Source organism: Plodia interpunctella, chromosome 22 (assembly GCF_027563975.2).
Source record: "Plodia interpunctella isolate USDA-ARS_2022_Savannah chromosome 22, ilPloInte3.2, whole genome shotgun sequence".
In the NCBI taxonomy this organism is placed as follows: Eukaryota; Metazoa; Arthropoda; class Insecta; order Lepidoptera; family Pyralidae; genus Plodia; species Plodia interpunctella.
The window spans coordinates 6,876,215-6,895,505 of NC_071315.1; the positions used below are offsets into that span (position 1 = coordinate 6,876,215).

Consider the following 19,291-nt stretch of genomic DNA (forward strand, 5'->3'; position numbering starts at 1 on the left):
TAGTAACTGACTTACAGAAGGGAACTCATGGACGAAAGGCACACATAGTTGACCTACTTTTGTACAAAATATAAAAGATACAAGATCCATTTCATTACATTAAAACCAACGTGACATATGGACATAATAAAACAAAATACGAGACACTCACGTCACGTGAGTTTATCGACTTTACTTTAACCAAAGTTAAAGCATATTTTAAGCTAAATTATGCTTTGTCTCTTCCTGTCAATATTATAAAATGCGATAGTGACAAAACATATTTTATCAATCTAATTATTAATCACATGTTAGTGGTCGGGTGTTTTGATTTATTTGCATCTGTGTTTGTGTTCATCGGACCCACGATACAAGCTTGGTGCTTAGTGTGGGCCATTGTGTTGTGTATATAACACTCTCAGCGTTTATATAGCCCCCATATAGAGACAAAGCATAATTTAGCTTAAAATATGCTTTAACTTTGGTTAAAGTAAAGTCGATAATCTCACGTGACGTGAGTGTCTCGTATTTTGTTTTATCATGTCCATATGTCACGTTGGTTTCAATGTAATGAAATGGATCTTGTATCTTTTATATTTTGTACAAAGGTAGGTCAACTATGTGTGCCTTTCGTCCATGAGTTCCCTTCTGTAAGTGTTCCCTTTTATCCTGAAACATAAAACACGTAGCCTAGTCATTGCGTCCACACGTTCTTTTTTTTACAATAGTCGACAATATGGGAAAAAGAGATAGCATGTGGACGTCAGTAGCGTGACACGTGATTGTAACGGCCTTCTCTCGCAGACGCGTCCTCATGGAGCGGGGCGGCCAACAAGCTTAGTCTGCAGCTGCCTCTCCGATGCTCCAAACAACAAAACATCACATAAACTAGGTAACGACGGTTTTACGTCGCTCGGTAGAAAATAACAGTTTTGTTTGTGAGAACCGGTTATGTCCGGTTTATTGACGGGAGATTGGTTGGTTTTAACAAAAGTCAGAGGTTTTGAAGTTTCACTGGTGATGGAGGCGGTAAATGGTGCAATTATGTAATAAACATCGGAATAACGTAGATTCATTTGAATATAAGAATTTAGGATAAAAGTAATAAGGTATGGGAATTTCGAAAATGGAACATTTATTTTTCAAAACCGAAAGGCCTATATCCCTATGTCCTTATTCGATCTATCGAAACTAGGTACATGTATATAGTATGCAAAATTTCAAGAGTACTGGTTATGCAGATAATGCAGGAAGAGGTAACGAACTAAGAAATAAACAAACTTACGTACTCTGTAAACACAAGCGTTACCCAGCTATCTCGCCCCCATGCTGGGCCGTCGAAAACTATTCGTTACAGTTATTGTATTTGGCCCGGGGAACGTGAACCGAGCCAGAATTTGTTGGCTCGATGACAGTTCAGACCCAAATGTATTTACTTTACGTTTTCAACTACATTTTGCTATTTGGCTTTCGTTTAAATGGTAATTTTATGGAATTGATTAATGTTAATAAACTATCTATGTAGGCATCAAGCAGATTCCTATGGTACACAAAAACTTTCCCAAATACATTGATTGGACACTTATGTGTATGGAACACATGTATCCAATCATGTGTCAGATCTAAAAATTGGTACAGTCAACAGCATGGTGGCTTGATGTGCTGTTAAATGACTGTACCTTATTAGCTATTGTTCAAAAATATTTACATATTTCTTTTATTAATTTATATTCGATTTTCTTCAATTGTTTCATGTTTCTAATCATATGAAATCTACATTGATCCTAAAGTCGTCATATATCATTGTTGCATATACTATATTATGTGTGTTCTTTAATTATTGCACCTTCGAGAGCAATCAAAGTAGGAATTTCAACACTGACTATTCTCAAGCAAATTCTCTAATCTATGAAAGTCAGAAGTCATTGTTATTAATCTATTTGAACAACACTTTTCCTCTTTAGTAATATATTAAGTCCAGCTATGTTTCTATAACTTTCAACCGTAATTAAAATGTCCATTTCATTCTCCCAATTCGGAGTCCTAACGAATGATGATGGATCGCAATTACTGGTATTATTTTCCAGGGAACCCCCACATAAATAAATGTAATTCCCCCGTACATAAATCTGCGGTTAGGTAACGGCAGGCCAGTTGGCATTACGATCGTTGTCCGGGTGTTAATTTATGGGATTTTAGCTAATATTCTTACTAACTTTCATAATTACGATTCTGTTCAGACTTCAATTTAGAGGGAGTAAGAATGTCTGTACATAGGAGATGTTAAAGAAAATAATTATGAGCTCTCTTTATGGGGATAATAGAAGCACAGAAAACAAAAGTGTGTCTGTCCGTCTGTACGTTTTTTCGCGCATCACGAAAAAAACTACTGGAATTGGATGCTGTCACAGTCAGTCACAGTCTAGTTTTAAATCTATCACGATACATTTCTTAGACCTCGAGATATTGAGATATTGACAGTAATAAGCTATGAACGGACGAAGCCGCTGGCAAATACTAGTAGTCAATAAAAATATATTAATCTACTTACTTTACACTATAACAGTACTGTATAAAGTACTTTCACCTGGATCTCAAGATGAATGGTTGAATGTTTTATTCACTTGAAACAGTAGAGAAAGATGAATTATATATATATATATATAATTTTAATTGCTATCGAATATATATATAAAAGAACAAGCGTTTTTTACTAATCAATCAGCCTAAATAAAGATAGGAATTTTCAAAATTCAACCGCATTCAAAATTAAAAGGGGTAAAAATTGGGAGAAAAGTTTGTATGAGAAATAAAGAAAATCTTTATTGATCTAATTGAAACTTGGCACAAATGCTATGCAACAAAAATAATGAAACCCGTGTTTCGGGATTTTTTTAAACTTTGACCATTAGGGTAGTTAGATGAGGGTGAAAAGAAATAACGAATAATCCCATTTAAAAATTTAAAATTTCGTCAACTAAAGATATAAGTAGATAGCTCAGCGGTAAACACCATTTAATTCACGTTGTCACTGTTGATGGTTCAAATCCTGAACTTCACTTATTTCGAATTAAATCTGATTATTCATAGGGTGATTTCTGTGAAAGTTTTATTCTGGTTTTACCCGAGCGAAGCTGGGACGGAGTTCTAGTTATGGTATATTCCGAAAGCACCGAGCCGACGTCTCCAGGCTTCGCATGTCACTCTTGTGGATTATCCCGAAAGCCGAGCATCACTTACCTGTAACAAAGGAAATATCACATATTTAATACATACGCTTGGGTCGAGGCCATATTTTGCATTTGTATAGATATTTATTTCCAACTTTTTGGAAGTTATTTTTGTGTATGACAGCTGCCAATTCCCAAGAAGCGAAGGCACAGCTAATGTAATATTCCTAATGGTCAATGAAGACACAATTAACCAATCATATCGATCTATCCTCAGTATTCCGATGTCAGAATATGGACGCAATAATATGTTGTGTCCATGGGTTAAGACGCTACCTGTGAACCGAAAGATCCCAGGTTCGAATCCTATTTCTGCCGCATGAGTTTGTACGCCAAATTAACTCATGTATGTATAGAAGTTTTAAGAAACAACTACTTAGCTTCCGGTGAAGGAAAACATCGTGAGGAATGCATTCCAGTTGATGATTTAGATATTCTTCTCCATTTCACACTAAATAGCCAAGTAGTTTGAAATGGAGAAGAATTTCCTTTTGCAGAAAGTCGTTATGTCGCATGTTATATTTCACATAATGGCCATGTTTAATAGAATACAAGTATTCCGATAGTCAAACATACGTTGCCGCAATTAATCGGATAAATTTACAATCCGATGGTAGGTGTGTATGTATCTGTTCTGGGCCATCAGTTCGATTCCCGGTAGTAAAAATGCCATGAAATTTGGGCAGCTGTACGAACAAACAAATTGTAAAAATGCGGTTCGATTATTTTCAGATGTTTTGAATTCTGTATCTATCCACCTGGCTGCTGACGAAAAAGAGATTGTTTCCAGTTTCATTCACAGCCACGAAGTCTGGAATCCCAGAGGCTATTTAAATTAACGTTAAAATAATGAAGATTTGATAATCGAGCGGACCAGAGGGGTTAGTGCCGGTTAGCATTTGACTTTTCACCATCGATTCGATTCGAAGTGAGACGGAGCGAACCAATGACATTGCAGTGTGGTTGTTGTTGCGTCACAATGGCGGAATGTGATTAGTTCGCTGTGTGTTATTTCGAATCGATTCGATGGTGAGAAGTGAAATGTTAACGCACTTCGCACACAGCTCACGAGTTGACGTATGGGTCAGCCATCGCGAAGCTCAACCGTGACATAGTGACACCTCACGACCCGGCCCACGACCCCACATCCATAACTCTAGATCAAAATATTATGTACATTTTTACCATTTGTGCAATTAGCCTAATATAGGTACATATTGAGTGCCATTTAGCATCATGGGAACTTTACTTGCGTATATGTACAGTACAGTTTTCGAGGTTACGCCTAAACGCTTTATTCGCAACATATTATAGATTCTACATATAATCTTCACAAGTTATCTTGTGGGTGTGGTGCGTGGGAGCGGCTTATTAGGTCGTTACTTACAGTTGAAGGCTAAGTTAGTGAATAGCTTATAATAATGACTATTGTGTACGTTATGCACATATTATCCACATATTATCTTATATACCTATATACCTTAAAATATATTTTATCTCAAAATTTCCATGCAAGCGCGAAGCACCGGGCAACATCTAGTCTATACTATTATTATAAAGAGATAAGTGTTTGTTATGTTCATGGCGGGTAATGTCCGAAACTACCAAACCGTTTTAATAAACTCTTTCACCATTAGAAAGGTTCAGTATCCTAGATTGCTATAGGCTAAAAAGGTAGGTACATTATCCAAGATTGTTATAAGCGATATTTTGTCTCAAAATTCCCACGGGAGCGAAGCCCCGGGCAACATTTAGTACTTAATAAAAATTAAGTTCGTGATAGTATTAAAGATTTAGTTTACATGGAAAATGGATTTCGACGACCTTTATATAACAAAAAATCTCTCCCAAAAACCGTATTCTTAAGAACATTGTTCTTTTAAGCTTACGAGATGCTCGACTTAACTGAAATACCACGGATTCTGGGAAAATCCCTTTGTGTGAGGCAACACCGGATGAATGTTTAAAGTGGGGAAACCGTAAAGGAAGGGCTGGATATTTTATATATTTTTCGATAATCAAAGATTATTACAAAAGTTTATATTACAAAAGTTTGTAATCACGTGTTCCCTAGAAAAGGGCCACTTCATATCTTCCCGTGGATGTCGTATAAGGCGACTAAAGGATACGTAGCCATAGCAGCTGAAAGCAAACACCGAAGAAAAACATGTGGCTATGAGAGAGAAAGAGAGAGAGATCAATCTCTCCAAATCTAATGTTTCCTGTACTGTCTACATTTTGTAAAGAAATCGTCTCCACTCCCTTTGTATTTATAGGGCGTTAAACACTTACTTTAGGAAAAAGTTTACGAAACCCTAATCTCTTCTTCTGCTCTCTATTCTAATCTGTTGGGAATAAGGTCTATTTTTCATTGGCATTGGGAAATAAATTGTTTAGGAGAGATTCGCTTAAGTACTTACAGGGCAGTGATTTTGAATAAGATATAATGGATATAAATACAGCTACTTAAGCTCTTTAAGAAGAGTGGGATTTTTGTAACACCTGTCGCCCGCGGCTTCGTCCGCGGCAAAAAATAGCCTATGCTCCGTTTTGACAAATATATATTATGGTTTTATCCGAGCGAAGTCGGGACCTGCTTCTAGTATAGTATACAGTAGTGGAGAAGGAAAAGCAGGAAGGCGGACCCTACGCTTCGATGCTTTACGACTGAGGAAGTAACCGGGAAAACCCTCAGATGAGAGGGAGAGAGATAGGATGAACTAACTGCGTCTCGGGGTTTCGCTTTCTTGAGAATTTCGTTACGTAGTCCTATGTATATGAGTAGGTATATGAAATATATTCCATCAGACTAAATTTCATATAAAACATACATCTTCACGCACATAAAAACTTTCTCATTTACAATACTAATAGTTCGCCGCGTATACAATATACATTTTGATGAGATTTTATAAAATTGTGAATATTTCAAAAACTACTCAACCGATTTTCATGCTCTACGAACTTATAAATTCTATTTGACAGATCCTATATACGTACCTTTTAAATTTCATCAAAATCAGACCAGCAGCGGTTCTAAAGTTATATATATATGCGTTACAAACAAACAAACAAACAAACAAACAAACAAACAAACAAACAAACAAACAAACAAACAACACAAAACAAACAAACAAACAAACAAACAAACAAACAAACAAACAAACAAACAAACAAACAAACATACAAACAAACAAACAAACAAACAAACAAACAAACAAACAAACAAACAAACAAACAAACAAACAAACAAACAAACAAACAAACAAACAAACAAACAAACAAACAAACAAACAAACAAACAAACAAACAAACAACAACAAAAAATGTATTATTGCCCCAAGTTGATTTATAGAATCAAATCAATTCGCTACTCCCCGAGAGTACCCTATCTACAATTCTAGATATTCTACCCGTGTACTAAAATTAATAAAAATATCTCAAGTACAATTTGCGTTTGAATTTGTGATTGAATTTGATGACGTAACGCCGACTTTTATACGAAATTGTATCCTGTAAAGAACAATATAAATCGCAACATTGTACCAGTTCTAAAACAAAGTAACTGACACATTAAAATGCTTAGAGTGGAACACACGTTTGTTCCGTTACGACACTGGCCGAGTAAGGGCATAAAACTTTAACACTGGATCTATGATATGTTCGTATCACGAAGCAAAAACAATGAGGAGTTTACGTTTTACGAGTTCAAGTTTAGCACGTGTTATTTGTTAAATAAAGATATTAAAATGAACAAACTACTGTGACATGAAAAGCATTTAAACCTTTCAATCACAGACGAGCGTTTTACCAACTTTTTTCAAATTCCAATTCAATTATTCGTCAAAAATGTTCTTAATACTAATACAGACTTCCAAAGCGAGGAAGAAACGGAGTAAGAAACTTCAACGTAGCCTTTTCTCCAATGACGTCAATTGATAATCAGATCCACACGGATCTGACTGCCTTAGCACCACTGGACCACCACCGTTTCCTGTTGCTTAGTTACAAAATAAAATAACTATTAATTATATTATATTAGATGAGCCCAGGGGCTTCGCTCCTGTGGGAATTTCGGGGCAAAAAATCCGAAATTGTCACTATGTCCTTCTTCATACTTCAAACTACGTGTATGCAAAATTTCAAGAAGATTGATTGAGCAGATAAAGAGTGAAGAGGTAACAAACAAACTTACTTTCGCATTTTATAATATTACTTTTTCGTCCTGAGCTCAGACCTCGCGAAAAATATTTTTTTACAAAATTACGAATATTTCAAAAACGACTTAACCGATTTTGATGCCCCACGAACTTAAAAATTCTATTGATAGATCCTACTTACCTTTTAAATTTCATCAAAATCAGACCAACGGTTCGAAAGTCATCGCGTTACAAACACATACATACATACAAAAAATGTATTTTTGCCCCAAGTTGAAATGTAGACCACGCTCGCTTCGCTCGCTCGGTCAATTGGTTAGGTTAGAATTTTGTAAAGTTTAAAGTCTTCGCATCCTGAGACTCAAGCATATTGATATATCCAGCCCTAATTTCCCTGGAGATGGACCGGGGCTGATCCGAGGCTAATCCCGGTATTCGTGGTCGATGACATCCTTAATTGATATCGTACCCTTATTGTCCGAGGACTATTTCAATTATCGACCAGTGAGATGTTTCCTCCAGTTCCGTTTTTGTGAAAATTCCGAAAAATGTTTATCACCAGACATGGCCACCTTATAAGATAGGACGATTTACGCTAGGACTAGTTAGAGAAATATTGCAGGAGGAATCGTAGGAAAGAAACAGATCTTGATGCGGATTTTATAATTAGATAGAGTAATTAAAGAGGAAAGTTTATATGTATATAATATGCATAATGATGCACTGTGCGGAGCCGGGGCGTGCCGCTAGTATAAAATAAAATATGAGGCAGTGATCGTGTACGCCGAAAATAGACTGAAAATGAGAATATTCCAGCGGTAAGAACAAAGCCCGAATTAACTGATGATGGTTACTTAATATAGAACCAGTAAAATAAAAAATAATAACATTTTTCATGTTATATCCTCATATAACGTTGTTTCACAATATCAACAGACGGACAAACGCAACTTTATTAGTATTATAACGCGGTCACTTCAACCTCGGCGCACGGACTCAAATTCGTCAGTCTTTACTACCGAACGACAAAGACCTGAATGGCGGTACACAGTGCATTTCTATGCACTGTACTGGAATACAGTGCATGTGTCACATAAGGATCACGGTCATCAACAATGAGGATACGAAGCAAAGGACTACCGAATATAATATATAATATAATACCCAGTACATTGACGGGAAGACGATGCGAAGTGCAAAAAATAGCTACACCTATAAAGCGAAACCGCAGCTCCGACACACAATCGCGGAAAAACGCTAAAGTGAGAGAGAGAATGGATTACAAACAAATCTTATCTACAGTGTTGCTCCATTCCTACAACCCTTTGCAAAATGTTGACGTTTTACAACAAATTGACGTGAAATGTTGCTTGTGAAGGTCTAATTTCTGAATAAAGCTCCAACTTTGACCCTAAGTGACGCAAACAAAGTAGCAACGTTACATCATCATAACCAAGCTCGTGAAATTAATAAGGATCTGCGAACATATTCATTCAAGGATCAAGTTTATTGCGTTCCATTATTTTTTATGTGGTTGGTTCCATTTTGCTTATTATTAAAGTTATAGGGAAATATATTAATTATGAGATTTATTAGGAGCCATAGGCTTAAACTATCAAGGTCAATCGATCTGGATATCAAGGAAAAATGTTTCTAATTGATAAAGTTAGCCAGGAAACATACATACTTTAATCAGCTTTGCTCAGTTAGAACACGGTAGACAAAAACTCTGAACACGGTAGACAAAAACTCAGAACACGGTAGACAAAAACTTTTAAAAAAGTGTAAATGAAGTTAAAACGTACTAACTTTCTGAGTATGATAAGCTGAGAATAAAATATATTTGTTTGTAATTTTTTAACATTGATTTCTTTGGAGACGAACCCACTAGCGAAAATCACATTTGCTCATAAAATTAATTTCAAATATTACCCTGTATCACAGAGAAAATTTGCTGCGGTTATTGAGAATGAAAGTTCAGTTGAATGAATTCATTGAATGATAATATCTCTTCTATCATTCAACCGTACGAGCTCAAAGGCTCGACGTGAATAGCGACTTAGCTGCAGCTCTGGTTTGCAGTCAGAGGAGATAAGACCTGCAGAATTCAAACTATATTATACTAGCAGCTCGTTTTGGCTTCACTCGGGTTAAACCATACTTAATCTATCATATTTATTTATTAGTCCCGGCTCGGGTAAAACATAATAAATTATACATCGTACCTTCCTCAGAAATAAATAAATAAATAAATCTATTAGGACAAATCACACCGATTGAGCTAGCCCCAAAGTAAGTTCGAGACTTGTGTTACGGGATACTAACTCAACGATACTATATTTTATAACAAATACATATATAGATAAACATCCAAGACCCGGGCCAATCAGAAAAAGATCATTTTCCATCATGACCCGACCGGGGATCGAACCCGGGACCTCTCGGTTCAGAGGCAAGCACTTTACCACTTCGCCACCGAGGTCGTCAAATCACACTATCTATTGGTGAACCATACGAAAAACCGTACAGTAGTTTTTGAGTTTAACGCGAACATACAGACAGAAGCGGCAGAGGACTTTGTTTTAATTATTTATTCATGAACAATTTTTACATTGTGTTTGATTTATTGCTGAGGGAGAGATTAGGTATACACCATAAACCTTTTTCAGGAATTACAGCGTCATCATACACACAAGATGAATACTGTACAAAAATCCGTTCGGTAGTTTTTAAGTTTGTCGCGAGACAGACGCGACAGGGGGAGCTGAGCAAAATATATTTTTATATGATTTTATAACGAAGCAAGATATAGAGTGATGATAGATAAATATTTAGTACGCGCGGCGGCGGGTAATCGCGTGACTCCTAGAGGTGACAGTTGTGAAATATATTACGAACAGACAGTCATAATGCATAGAATTGTGACTCATTGAATGGTGCGGTATCATGACTTTGTTCTTTGAAATCCATTTGGTACTGCATTAGAAAGAAAGAAAGCATTTCTTTGCAAAAAAATATGTGTACATACAATTTGGTGATAAACGTAAAATCTAATACTATATGTTAAAACATCAAGTAAAAAAATAATATATAGGGGAAAATACACAGATTGAGTTAGCCACAAAGTAAGTTATAGACTTGCGACTATTCTCATAACAATATAAATATTAGATGAACATCAAGCCCCAGATTCATTCAGATTGACATCCGAAAAAGATCATTTTCCATGTTGACCTGATCGGGGATCGAACATGGGACCTTCTATGTAGCATTCCGAAATAATGTCCATCACGCCACGGAGCTCGTCAAAACTAAACTAACCCGAAACCTAAAGAGGCTTCATTATTATTCTAACTAATATTATAAATGCGAAAGTAAGTATGTTTGTTTGTTACCTCTTTACGCATTATCTACTCAACCAATCTTCTTAAAATGTTGTATACATGTAGTTTGAAGTATGGAGAAGGACATCTTCTTCATAGTCGTATTCCTCATGGCTGAGGGTCGTGGGTATTACATGGAATGAAACACACACAACAACTTTCTTGGCATTATTAATGTAGTGATTTGCCATTGCCTTCTCCATTTCACACACAAGTTAGTAAGAATCAATCAACCAATCAATCAAGCAGGTTTCCTTACGATGTTTTCCTTCACCGGAAGCAAGTGGTGGACGATGAAAATGACTATACATGAGTCAGACTGGTATACAAACTCATGTGGCACGAGTAGGATTCGAACCTGGGACCTTTCAATCCACAGGCGGGCGTCTTAACCATTACACCACCACCGCTTCAAGGACATAGGATAAGTTTTATCCCGGAAAATTAACGCGAGCGAAGCCGCGGGCAATGGCTAAACAATAACTTAATATTTATTAATTTGTACAAAATTATAAAATAAAAAAGTTTAATTTTATTCTCATGAAATAATTTAACATATTGTAATATTTACCAGATAATAAATGTGAAGAACAAGATTTAGTTCGTAAGACGTTCAGGTTCAGTTCAGTCAACGAATCCACGCCACAGTAATATTATATTGCAAAACCTTGCTAAAAGCTAGGTAAAATGATACGTCCCTTTCATTGCACATGTATAGTTAAGTAGTGTACACACACACGCTTTCCCACGGCACTGTGCACCTGTCTAGCGATAACATAGCCTTGGATGCAGGAAAAAAATATTAGAAATAAGTTCTACTAACATTATAATTCCGAAAGTTTGCGATGTACGTATATATGTATGCTTGTTACCCTTTACTGGACGGATTGTTATGAAATTTGGTACACATAGGGTACTTTTTATCCCGAAATGCACACCTGAAGCGAAGCTCCGGGGCGTAGCTAGTCTTTCGTCCTTTTATTATCATCAGATCTTTAAAGAGTTATTGGACAATTGGGTTGCTCAAAAACTGGCCCACGGACAAAACGTCCACGTTCAATTTAAGCCTTGTCACGGTCATATTCGTCCAAAAGACAAGATGTAGACCAAACCTTTAAAAAATGTATTTGTGGAGGTCTGGTATGGTTGATAGGTAGTTCCACGTAGAAAACCATGGCTAGCATAAAAAAGGAATAGTAGTGTGGCTTGCTAACGCTATAATTACTGTAAGGTTTCCTCACGATGTTTTCTTCCACCGGAAGCAAGTGGTGGCCTATAAAAACTACATGACCTTTCGGTTCACAGGCAAGCGTCTTAACCGCTGGATCACCACCGCTTCTTCTTTGTGTTCTGGGGTAATTCACATCTTTGGGAAACTGGACTACCGATTGATTTTATTTATATTGATTCACCAAGTTCGGCATAAAACTTGTTTTTCTCATTCAAACTTCTTAATTCAGTTAATGCAGCTGCATCCATCGTATTGAAAGCTTTTCGAATTAATCCGGTCCAAGTTCTGACTTTCTCGTTCCATTTGGCTTCTAGAATGTTATGAACAAATAACGCTCGATCAAATTTTGTACAAGTTTCAAAAGTATATTAAAAAAGTCTATTTGCTCTCACTCTTGATTACTTTAGTACTGTTAATGCAGGTAATATAAGATTCATTATACATGATGTTAAAATATGTTGTGGCTACACCCTATCACCGAATTAAGATGCCGAATAGAAAGTAAAGTAGGCCCTGTAAGGAAGACACAAAGTTTGCGATATTTAACCGTATATATTTATACACCACTAGATGTTGCCCGGGGCTTTGCTCCTGTAGAAATTTTAAGATAAAATATAGCCTATAGCAATCTTAAATAATGTACTTTTCTAAAGGTGAAGGAATTTTTGAAATAGGTTCAGTACTTTTGGAGATTATTCGCCTCAAACATACAAACTCACAAACGCTTACCTCTTTATAATAATAGTACAGATTAGTCGATATAGGCCATCATGTCTTGTCTAGTTAGTACATTCAACCACACATCAAGCTATGCTGAAATGGTCACAATGTGTCAGTAATAGCGACGGATTTGCAATGAATTTTGGAAGATATTGTGCTGTTGCCTGTAGATTGAGACGTGCATTTCCATCAGTCTCCGTAACTGAGAATTGCATCGGAATATGTTATGAGCTGTGAAATGTGCTAAGTGGTTGTGATATTGGATGTGGGAACTTATTCATGCATACTCTGCATGGAAACTTGTTACGAAGTGAATGTGGCACAGTTCTGATAATCTATTGCAATGTGATACAAATTCACAATGTAGATAACTGAAATAATATATCTTCATCTTTGCACAACCCATTAAACCCACTGTATGAATCAAATAAGCATCTTCTGATACACTATAAATAATTAACTCCAGCCATTTATGTTTTATTCTCTACCTTCTCATTATCAACATAATCATTTGAAATATAATCATCATCAACAGCCATTCAAACGTCCCCGTGTCCCTAAACATAAGCATTCTTATGGATGGCTTGCCTTGCATTGCCTACAAACTGAACAATATCCTACATATTTTAAAACACAGTCCTCTGCCGCGTCTGTCTGTTCGCGATAAACTCAAAATCCACCCGGTAGATTAGATACATAGTGCGAAAATAATCTTTTTCTGATTGGCCCGGATCTTGGATGTATATGTATATCTATATATATTATAAAATATAGTATCGTTGAGTTAGTATCCCATAACACAAGTCTAGAACTTACTTTGGGGCTAGCTCGACCTGTGTGATTTGTCCTAATATATTTATTTATTTATTAAATAGTGAAACATCAATGTGTCGTGGATAAAGATATGCAAGACGTTTATTTTGATTTGGATATTATCAGGGTCAGCCAGCGCAGCTCTGCGAATATACTGCACTAAATGTAGGCAAATCGCTCTATTTATTACATTTGTGAACGAACTGTTTGCGTGTGACATGGGAAATCCCGTTGATATCGATTCAACGCTTTTTTATGAGGACATTGAAAAACTGCACAGATTTTTTAGCCGTTTTTTGTATATTCCTCTCTTTCCTTTTTTATATAGTTATATTATTCATTATTTCTTGTACATTCTCAGTATTAAATAAATAAAATAAAATAAAAAATAAAAAATCTTTATTTCGAGCATCCAGGACTCATATAAAAAATGTTAGTAGTATACAAAGAAGCTTCTAATCTAGTGTTAGTAACAAATTTAGTATTGGTTGGTGGCACAAATTATATTACCTTCTTAGAACAATTTTGGCTTATATAAAAAATGACAAAGATGTACCGAAACTGATGACTAAGAGCGAGATACGTCCAGTATGCCACCTTGAAATAAGGGCACGAAGAACAGTTGTCGTTATCAGTTTGGCTATTACAGTAATTTACTATGTAAGATAGTAAAATAAATATAGTTTTACATAAAAATGACAATAAAGCGGGGTCAATAAAGTCGTTAATGTCGAAGTCTAAGAATAACTAAACCCGAACATGAAATAAATTGCAATTTTAAGAAACCCCTCGGAAGTTGTTGGCATCATCTCATCAGCTAGAAAAGAGCTCACGATTTCCAAACGACTTAACGCATATTTTCCAAACCAAATTCATTCTCGATTAAATTCTCTCTCAATTCATACTAGTAATATTACGAATGCGAATTCTGGCTAAACCGCTGAGCTGATTTTGTTGAAATTTGGTATGCATTTAGTTAAAGACCGCAGTTCAAACATAGGCTTTTATTCAATTAAAATCGGTTAAGCCGTTTGGTTGCTACGATGTTACGGACAGACATAGATACAGACATTGATAGATACAGATACACAGGCACATCAAAAGTCGGGAGTTAAAAATTGAGCAGACAGCTAGTCACGAATAAAGTGTCAGAAAGCGGCACTAAATCAAAAGTAAGTAGTGACCCCATCGAAAGTTTTATTACGCGAGAATCGCGACGTTTCCAACTCTTGGGGGCAAACTGAAGTTTTGATTGGGATCCCTGGGACAGGGCTCAAAATTTATGAACACCAATTTACGAGCGAAGTCTATCTTGTGACCTTTTTCGCTTCTTTAAATTGACGTATTAATTTTGGACGACGGCTTGATTTGCATTCGAGAAAATCACATACAGATCTCGTGGGCGTTACATTACTTATATGAATAAACTTATTTGATGTTTAAGAATAAAATGATTAAATAAATGAGATGGAAAAACTCAGAGCCTAAGCCGTGAAACAAATCGAAACCACGCTTGGCCACACGCTGCATTTAAAAAAATCTTAGGTAAACTAAGATTTAGTTCAAATGCAGCTTGTGTGACTTGCTTCTACCACAGATAAAAGAACATTACATGTAATCTGTGATATAAAGGACCAATATACCATCCAAAGGGGAAAGCAGGTTTTTTTACTTCTTAACGTTCAAACGGCTAGGCCAATTTTTATAAAATTTTGTATTGAGATTGCTTGTTGTGACCTTAGATTAACAATTAGTGTACTTTTCATATCGAAAGTACGCGATTCCCGTAGGATTTTGTTAAAAAGACTGTTAGTCAACGGCGCCTTCTGTAGATGGCGCTATACTGTGTATAACATTAAAAACGTAAGTAAACGTTCATTTAGGCACAACTGACGAGAATGCATGAACATTACGTAGTTTGTATGTGTGATTTCATTTCCCGCAATGAAAAATCAGCAATGTACACCGAATCCGCTTTGTCGTCGAACAGTTTGCCAAAGTTTGGCAAACTGTTCGACGACAGTGTTGAGTCGGCATTAAATAATTACAACGAAAGATAAACCGCAGGTGACACCGCAGGGTGCAGCTAGTATAATATAAAATGACTGTTCCAAATTATTCTGTCTGCTTGTTCCTTTTACTTTTAGTTAAAAAATAATAAATTTAACGAACGTAGTAGTAAACGTCGAAGAATTATTTCTTCTTGAAGAATTCTACTTCGGTTGAAACAAAAACATTCACCACAAATACCGCGACATCACTATTATCTACTGGAGTTAGATCGGAAGTTAGTGGAAACTAACAAAGGGATGAAACTTACAATATCAGTTCTAATGAACAAAATTACTAGGTATCTCGTCGGTTGCGGAGTCTTAGGGAACTTGCCCCAACGTCAGCTATGAAGCAGCAATGTCTAGACTATATTTATTCAAGAAACGAACTCTCTTCATAGTCGTATTCCTCATTGCTGAGGGTCGTGGTCATACTTTCTTGGCACTATGAATGGAGTGGTTTGCCATTGCCTTCTCCATTTCACACACAAGTTGATCACGATGTTTTCCTTCACCTGAAGCAAGTGATGGTCGATGAAAACTACTATATATGAGTCAAATTGGTATACAAACTCGTATATGGCACGAGTAGGATTCGAACCTGGGACCTTTCGATTCACAGACGGGCGTCTTAACCATTACACCACCACCACTAAATGAACAAACGATATTAAACTTTTGTCACTAAATAGTGGAAATACAATCTTTACATGCTATGAGACGATAGAGGGAAAAGCAGTTAGAGATTTCACTCAGCTGTTATGAATTTTTAATGCCAATAATTTACAAATTAACGATGAAAATACCGGAATCACATATACATATAGTTCTGACCATGTGGACTTTAGGATCAAACTCTTTATGCCTGAGATAATTAATTCAATAACTTATAATAAGCCACCGGGAAAGCGTTCAGAGGAGAGAAGGAGAAAGAGATATATTAATTTCTGGCCATCTCATTTCTAACTTGGTTTGCGTCTCAATCATCGCTGACGATGGGACAAGTGCCTAATGTCTATACGATCGGATAGCGATAAACTAGTGTTGCTGGCGTTCTCTAGCAACGTCTTTGCAGATAATCGTCTCCGGGCTTCTGTGTCTTTGGATTTTCCTCATCATTATCTCTGTCACATCGTCTAGATGATGTTTTTCTTTGTCGTTTGTAATTATTTCTATTTTTACCAAAGAAAAAATGCAGAAGCCTTTATTTAATTGCATCTGTCAGGACTGTCTGTCTGTAATGATAATTTTCACTTATACGCTTGTATTACAAAATTGTGTTATTATGATGAACCTGATGATATACCTAGGAATGGCTCCCAGCGAGGAACTCCTCAACGGTTTACTGTACGGATTTTTTGTTACGCGTTATATGCGACAATTGTGTCTAATATCAACATACGTACATCAATAAAAAAAACTTCCATGCCTAAGATAATAAATAGATAAAAGAGTGTTACACATTGTAAGATCTACGAATGCTTCATGACATTATTTAATATTAGTTAATCAAAAAGACGGCGTGAAAAAAAAAAACATTGATTAAAATAAAGTACACAGGTGCATAAATTAAACTTGCTGAAACATTGAGGTTGTAACAAATTACCACCTTATTGAAGTGTTCACAAGCAAGCAATTAAAACCTGCACACTGCATAAAACACAGAGTTGCGAAATATGAGAATTCCACTGCAAGCAACCAACACTTCGGAACATTTTACGAGGGAGAAATGAATACATTGCCATTTCACTTGCAAAGCGAATATAAATATTTTAATAAAATAAAACATTTCAGTTACTTCTTTCAGCACTTGACGAAATAGATTTTAAATATTTCACGCAAAATTCCTTTGATGACTCGCTAAAATGTGAAAATGTGTAATGCTTTTTGTACGAACTTTTCTTGATATATTTAGACGTATTTAATAACTACAATAATGATGGAAATACAAGCACATTTTCAGTGGAATCGGACAAAGTAATTCTCAATTTTGTCCACAAATAAACTAATCACTATTTCATTAATAATCATCATCATGTAATTTAAGGGCGAGACACTTATCGGTGGAGTATACGGCACGACACCCACTTTTCCTTTAATTTGTCTGGTGTAACTGTCTCTCGGTTTTCCTGGACCCCAGCATTTCATTACATAGGCCTACTAAATGTTTAATTATTTTGATTAATTTTAGGTTCTAAGTGGTCTGATATAAACATCATATGTGTAATATTAGCAGTGTTAAAATTTCAGTTATTAACATCATGTACAAAGCCATGTACAAATCCTTATCCCACTTTAAGTGGTGTCGGTACAGCATGTCAGTCTCCTCCACTTCTGCCTGTATGATGTAAAAAATAATATCGAAAACCCTTCAGGGTTAACCGGTCTCACTTCTACCATATACACTTCAATGTTCACAAATTTCTTTTCTCACTCAACGAAAATTTCAATATTCAGAAAATTCGAACAAAGCATTAAATTTAAATCCTTGGTGATTTTACCAAGCATAAATATGATTTGGGACTGGTTTCAATGAATAGTACAATCATGACCTAAAAACAAATAAAATAAATCAGAATACTGACCTCAGGGTTGACCGTCGGTGGCATCAAGATCTTCTTCTGCGGCGGCGACCTCAGCACCACATTCTCATCTCTTATTATTATCTGTGGCTCCATCGCCAGCAGTTTCTTCTTGCACTCCTGCATTTGCAGACACTCCTTGTCTTTCTTTGACAGCACTGATTCCGAAGACGCATGTTTCGATGAGCACATAGACGCATTTTTGCTTGATAGTTTCAAACTGTCTATGGAAGCTGTCATTTTTGCACTGTCTTTGCCGTTTGACGACGCCATTTTGAATTCGGTTATTTGTGGTTCACTACAAGGGTCTATACTAGGTCCGGAGTGGTTATCTTTGCATTATGTTTTATTGTAGACACAATTTTGAATATTAATAACATTTTTTTTTCAAGCCTGAGGAGTATTTTTATTGATATAGTATTTTATGATCTTATAAAAACCATTTTAGGTAACTATTTATATTTATAAAGCACGTAAACGCTATGTTTGCATTTTTAACACATTTATTCGCATGATTTACATATTTTTATCACTGTATTTCTCTTTAGAAGAATATAATTTTAAAGTTTAGTTTTATCGCTGAAGTTTGCAGTGGGACGCCACAGGGGTGTGTCCTAGGTCCAGTATTAAACCGTTTCTATTTGTTTGTTTTCAGTTTAAAGTTTTTATTGTCTTAGTTAGATACTGCTATAAGAGAAGGTTTAGAAGATAAAAAAAAAACTACTTAAGATAAGTACTTACAGTTTTATTGACTCAATCTTAAAAGAAAATCTTATTTACATCATTTTTTATATATTTATGTGCATATACAAAGGTTGTGCCAATTTCAAAAGAAATATTTTCTTGGATAAAGATAAGATAATTGAGATAACTTGTCTTATTTTGTATGTACTAGTAAATTAGGGATTATTATTTTATTTTAGAAGATAATTGTAATATTATTAGCGTAAAAATATGTTTTCATAATTCCTAATCTTGTTTTTCGTTTTAGTTCACCGTGAAAGTGTATAAAAACATGGAAATCATACAAATCAACCAAATGATGATTATCCATTAATTTTACTTTAGGTTATATTGAAAAGAGAATAAACACAATTAGATTTCTGAAAACGCAATTAATTTACTTAGTCAAAGTAGTTTTA

The 19,291-nt window shown here is 35.6% G+C and overlaps 1 protein-coding gene across 11 annotated transcripts in view; it reads right to left on the reverse strand.

Annotated features, from left to right (window-relative positions):
* The window catches only part of LOC128679593 (uncharacterized protein), a 243,131-nt gene that overhangs the window by 85,569 nt on the left and 138,271 nt on the right, over window positions 1–19,291 (reverse strand). For 2 of the 11 annotated variants that reach the window (XM_053761937.1, XM_053761936.1), the window contains exon 2: window positions 18,153–18,542. The exons of 3 other annotated variants lie outside the window; for them this stretch is intronic. In XM_053761937.1, the coding sequence (XP_053617912.1) occupies window positions 18,153–18,422 (270 nt within the window). In that variant the 5' untranslated portion in view covers window positions 18,423–18,542. The remainder of the gene's footprint in view (window positions 1–18,152; window positions 18,543–19,291) is intronic. 6 more of the 11 variants (XM_053761944.1, XM_053761941.1, XM_053761942.1 and 3 more) reach the window with 3 other exon arrangements.